Source organism: Drosophila kikkawai, unplaced genomic scaffold, assembly GCF_030179895.1.
Source record: "Drosophila kikkawai strain 14028-0561.14 unplaced genomic scaffold, DkikHiC1v2 scaffold_186, whole genome shotgun sequence".
NCBI lineage: Eukaryota > Metazoa > Arthropoda > Insecta > Diptera > Drosophilidae > Drosophila > Drosophila kikkawai.
This window is the reverse complement of record NW_027222522.1, coordinates 224,660-230,659: the sequence shown is the minus strand read 5'-3', so window position 1 is coordinate 230,659 and position 6,000 is coordinate 224,660. Positions and strand designations below refer to the sequence as shown.

At 65.9% G+C, this 6,000-nt stretch overlaps 1 protein-coding gene across 1 annotated transcript; it reads right to left on the bottom strand.

Annotated features, from left to right (window-relative positions):
- Positions 1-4,232: 4,232 nt before the first annotated feature.
- Positions 4,233-5,120, bottom strand: LOC138929412 (uncharacterized). Its single transcript, XM_070288846.1, has 2 exons — positions 5,031-5,120; positions 4,233-4,667 (listed from the first exon to the last, which is right to left on the bottom strand). The coding sequence occupies exons 1-2, from the start codon at positions 5,118-5,120 to the stop codon at positions 4,233-4,235; spliced, it is 525 nt and encodes a 174-aa protein (XP_070144947.1).
- Between the last annotated feature and the right edge of the window lie 880 nt (positions 5,121-6,000).

The following is a 6,000-nucleotide window of genomic DNA, read 5'->3' as shown; positions in this document are numbered from 1 at the left end:
TACGCCGCCGCCGCTGCCCGACGGAAAGCCGAGGAGCTGTGCGACGAGCTGTGCTCGTCATCCACCGAGCCTCCCCAGTTGGCCGTTCAGGAGCAATACTCGGCCCGATATCCACCACCGACGCCGGCCCCTGCTCGACGAATCCGCCACGATGGCAGAAGACCACTCGTCCCAGCACGTCCACGCCGCTGATTTATCAGCGAGTGGCCCCGGTCCATGGACGACCTCTTCGGAGATTCACCGGACCAGGACGGCGCGGAGTTACCGACGAGATCTTCGGGCCGGGCCCCAGATACGCTGCGCTGCAGCCGAGGTGTCACCGGCAGCATCACCTAGCGGCCCGGAGGTTACGCAGCCGTCGTCGCCCGACGCCGACCTGAAGGGCCATCGACGAGCCGTCCTCCATTATCGATGACCGACAAGGACTCTGCACCCGAAATGCAGCCGGCGGCAGCACCTAGCCGACCTCCGCTGCCGACCCCCGGCGAATACGCCGCCGCCGCAGCCCGACGGAAAGCCGAGGAGATGTGCGACGAGCTGTGCGACGGAAAGCCGAGGAGCTTTGCGACGAGCTGTGCTCGTCATCCACCGAGCCTCCCCAGTTGGCCGGTCCGGAGCAACACTCGGCCCGTTATCCACCACCGACGCCGGCCCCTGCTCGACGAATCCGCCACGATGGCAGAAGACCGCTCGTCCACGCCGCCGCTTCATTAGCGAGTGGCCCCGTTGTGGGCTCATCGCCGCTTCGGCCCGCTGCGGATGGCAAACACACAGGCACGTCCACAGCCATCCCAGACCGCCCAAGCGCCAGCTGACGAGGAGAAACAGCCACCCTCGGACCAGGGGACACCACCATTGCTCCCGCTGCGAGTGGCTACTACACTGCCGCATCCACTACCATTCCAAGCCACCCAAGCGCCTGCCAACGGGGAGAAAGCAGCCGTCCTCGGACTAGGAGCCACCGCCACTGGCCCCGCTGCGAGCAGCCGTAGAGTACTTCGGCGACCTTCCACCGAATCTGTTCGAGAAGATGGCCAACGAGACCGTAATCGACCACCGACGCCGGCCCCTGCTCGATGAAGCCGCCACGATGGCAGAAGACCGCTCGTCCCAGCACGTCCACGCCGCCGATTTATCAGCGAGTGGCCCCGGTCCATGTACGACCTCTTCGGGGATTCACCGGACCAGGACGGCGCGGAGTTGCCGAGGAGATCTTCGGGCCGGCCCCCAGATACGCTGCGCTGCAGCCGAGGTGTCACCGCCAGCAGCACCTAGCCGCCCGGAGGTTACGCAGCCGTCGTCGCCCGACGCCGACCTGAAGGGCCGTCGACGAGCCGTCCTCCCTTATCGACGACCGACAAGGACTCTGCAGCCGAAATGCCGCTGGCAGCAGCACCAAGCCGCCCTCCGCTGCCGACCCCCGGCAAATACGCCGCCGCCGCTGCCCGACGGAAAGCCGAGGAGCTGTGCGACGAGCTGTGCGACGGAAAGCCGAGGAGCTTTGCGACGAGCTGTGCTCGTCATCCACCGAGCCTCCCCAGTTGGCCGGTCCGGAGCAACACTCGGCCCGTTATCCACCACCGACGCCGGCCCCTGCTCGACGAATCCGCCACGATGGCAGAAGACCGCTCGTCCACGCCGCCGCTTCATTAGCGAGTGGCCCCGTTGTGGGCTCATCGCCGCTTCGGCCCGCTGCGGATGGCAAACACACAGGCACGTCCACAGCCATCCCAGACCGCCCAAGCGCCAGCTGACGAGGAGAAACAGCCACCCTCGGACCAGGGGACACCACCATTGCTCCCGCTGCGAGTGGCTACTACACTGCCGCATCCACTACCATTCCAAGCCACCCAAGCGCCTGCCAACGGGGAGAAAGCAGCCGTCCTCGGACTAGGAGCCACCGCCACTGGCCCCGCTGCGAGCAGCCGTAGAGTACTTCGGCGACCTTCCACCGAATCTGTTCGAGAAGATGGCCAACGAGACCGTAATCGACCACCGACGCCGGCCCCTGCTCGATGAAGCCGCCACGATGGCAGAAGACCGCTCGTCCCAGCACGTCCACGCCGCCGATTTATCAGCGAGTGGCCCCGGTCCATGTACGACCTCTTCGGGGATTCACCGGACCAGGACGGCGCGGAGTTGCCGAGGAGATCTTCGGGCCGGCCCCCAGATACGCTGCGCTGCAGCCGAGGTGTCACCGCCAGCAGCACCTAGCCGCCCGGAGGTTACGCAGCCGTCGTCGCCCGACGCCGACCTGAAGGGCCGTCGACGAGCCGTCCTCCCTTATCGACGACCGACAAGGACTCTGCAGCCGAAATGCCGCTGGCAGCAGCACCAAGCCGCCCTCCGCTGCCGACCCCCGGCAAATACGCCGCCGCCGCTGCCCGACGGAAAGCCGAGGAGCTGTGCGACGAGCTGTGCTCGTCATCCACCGAGCCTCCCCAGTTGGCCGGTCAGGAGCAACACTCGGCCCGTTTTCCACCACCGACGCCGGCCCCTGCTCGACGAATCCGCCACGATGGCAGAATACCACTCGTCCCAGCACGGCCACGCCGCTGATTTATCAGCCAGTGGCCCCGGTCCATGGACGACCTCTTCGGAGATTCACCGGACCAGGACGGCGCGGAGTTACCGACGAGATCTTCGGGCCGGGCCCCAGATACGCTGCGCTGCATCGTAGGTGTCAGCGGCAGCAGCACCTCGCCGCCCGGAGGTTACGCAGCCGTCGTCGCCCGACGCCGACCTTAAGGGCCGTCGACGAGCCGTCCTCCCATATCGACGACCGACAAGGACTCAGCAGCCGAAATGCCGCTGGCAGCATCACCAAGCCGCCCTCCGCTGCCGACCCCCGGCGAATACGCCGCCGCCGCAGCCCGACGGAAAGCCGAGGAGCTGTGCGACGAGCTGTGCTCGTCATCCACCGAGCCTCCCCAGTTGGCCGGTCCGGAGCAACACTCGACCCGTTAACCACCACCGACGCCGGCCCCTGCTCGACGAATCCGCCACGATGGCAGAAGACCGTCCCACCACGTTCACGCCGCTGCCCGTAGGATACGCAGCCGTCGTCGCCCGACGCCGACCTGAAGGGCCGTCGACGAGCCGTCCTCCCTTATCGATGACCGACAAGGACTCTGCAGCCGAAATGCAGCCGGCGGCAGCACCTAGCCGACCTCCGCTGCCGACCCCCGGCGAATACGCCGCCGCCGCAGCCCGACGGAAAGCCGAGGAGATGTGCGACGAGCTGTGCTCGTCATCCAAAGAGCCTTCCCAGTTGGCCGGTCCGGAGCAACACTCGGCCCGTTATCCACCACCGACGCCGGCCCCTGCTCGACGAATCCGCCACGATGGCAGAAGACCGCTCGTTCCAGCACGTCCACGCCGCCGCTTTATCAGCGAGAGGCCCCGTTCCATGGACGAACTCTTCGGGGATTCACCGGACCAGGACGGCGCGGAGTTGCCGATGAGATCTTCGGGCCGGCCCCAGATACGCTGTACTGAAGCCGAAGTGTCACCAGCAGCAGCACCTCGCCGCCCGGAGGTTACGCAGCCGTCGTCGCCCGACGCCGACCTGAAGGGCCGTCGACGAGCCGTCCTCCCTTATCGACGACAGACGAGGACTCTGCAGCCGAAATGCCGCCGGCGGCAGCACCTAGTCGCCCTCCGCTGCCGACCCCCGGCGAATACGCCGCCGCCGCAGTCCGACGGAAAGCCGAGGAGCTGTGCGACGAGCTGTGCTCGTCATCCACCGAGCCTCCCCAGATGGCCGGTCCGGAGCAACACTCGACCCGTTATCCACCACCGACGCCGGCCCCTGCTCGACGAACCCGCCACGATAGCAGAAGACCGCTTGTCCCAGCACGTTCACGCCGCCACCCGTAGGTTACGCAGCCGTCGTCGCCCGACGCCGACCTGAAGGGCCGTCGACGAGCCGTCCTCCCTCATCGACGACCGACAAGGACTCTGCAGCCGAATTGCCGCTGGCAGCAGCACCAAGCCGCCTTCCGCTGCCGACCCCCGGCGAATACGCCGCCGCCGCAGCCCGACGGAAAGCCGAGGAGCTGTGGGACGAGCTGTTTTTTTGTTTTTTTTTTTTTGTATTCGATATATGTTTATTACACTTACAATAGACCTACACTACATATACACATAGTTGGCTTTACAGTTACAGAAGAATTTGAATCGGACGCCCAGCGGTACCGCCGCCTGGCATTGCTTCGTGGGCGCTGTGACCCCTACTCCGTCTGCTCCTTTCGCCTTCGCTCCTGCTCCCTGAGAGACTTCATGACATCCGCGGCGAATGTCGCTGCAGCCTCCCACACACACTGGTCTGCCAACATCAACGGCACCAGTGTCTCTGGCAAGATACTGGACCCTGCTACCGCCTCCAACTTCTGACGCTCGTGGTCAAACCGGTGGCACTCGAACAGCTCGTGCCGCGCGTCCTCGACGACGCCGGAGCCGCACACTGGGCACCAGTCCTCCGTCTCGTGGCCGAATCGCTTAAGGTAGCTGCGGAAGCAGCCATGACCGCTGATCACCTGGGTGAGGTAGAAGTCTACCTGCCCATGCGACCTCTCTACCCAGCTCGTAAGGTTGGGGATGAGCGTGTGCGTCCAGCGTCCTGTTTGCGTCGTCTCTGCTCTAGTCTGCTGGGTTGCTTCCCTTATCTGCGTAGATATCCGCCCTCTCCCGAACGAGCTCCGTCAACGGGACTTGTCCGGCGATGACCAGCGCCGCGTCTTCCGAAATGGTTCGGAAGGCGCACGCGATCCTGACGGCGCACAGCCTATAGGTTGCCTCCACCCCTCGCACGTAGCTTTTTACCTTAGCTGCTTCCGCCCACACTGCGACGAGCTGTGCGACGAGCTGTGCGACGAGCTGTGCGACGAGCTGTGTGACGAGCTGTGCTCGTCATCCACCGAGCCTCCCCAGTTGGCCGGTCCGGAGCAACACTCGGCCCGTAATCGACCACCGACGCCGGCCCCTGCTCGACGAAGCCGCCACTATGGCAGAAGACCGCTTGTCCACACCGCCGCTTCATTAGCGAGTGGCCCCGGTGTGGGCTCATCGCCGCTTCGGCCCGCTGCGGATGGCAACCACACCGCCAGGTCCACGCCCATCGCAGACCGCCCAAGCGCCAGCTGACGAGGAGAAACAGTTAGCCTGGGACCAGGGGCCACCACCATTGGTCCCGCTGCGAGTGGCTACTACACTGCCGCGTCCACTACCATACCAGGCCACCCAAGCGCCTGCCAACGGGGAGAAGCAGCCGCCCTCGGACCAGGAGCCACCGCCACTGGCCCCGCTGCGAGCAGCCGTAGAGGGCTTCGAGCAGATGGCAAACGAGACCGGAATCAACCACCGACGCCGGCCCCTGCTCGACGAATCCGCCACGATGGCAGAAGACCACTCGTCCCAGCACGTCCACGCTGCCGCTTTATCAGCGAGTGGCCCCGGTTCATGAACGACCTCTTCGGGGATTCACCGGTCCAGGACGGCGCGGAGTTTGCCGAGGAGATCTTTGGACCGGGCCCCAGATACGCTGCGCTGCAGCCGAGGTGTCACCGGCAGCAGCACCTAGCCGCCCTCCGCTGCCGTCCCCGGCGAATACGCCGCTGCCCGACGGAAAGCCGAGGAGCTGTGCGACGAGCTGTGCTCGTCATCCACCGAGCCTCCCCAGTTGGCCGGTCCGGAGCAACACTCGACCCGTTAACCACCACCGACGCCGGCCCCTGCTCGACGAATCCGCCACGATGGCAGAAGACCGTCCCACCACGTTCACGCCGCTGCCCGTAGGATACGCAGCCGTCGTCGCCCGACGCCGACCTGAAGGGCCGTCGACGAGCCGTCCTCCCTTATCGATGACCGACAAGGACTCTGCAGCCGAAATGCAGCCGGCGGCAGCACCTAGCCGACCTCCGCTGCCGACCCCCGGCGAATACGCCGCCGCCGCAGCCCGACGGAAAGCCGAGGAGATGTGCGACGAGCTGTGCTCGTCAT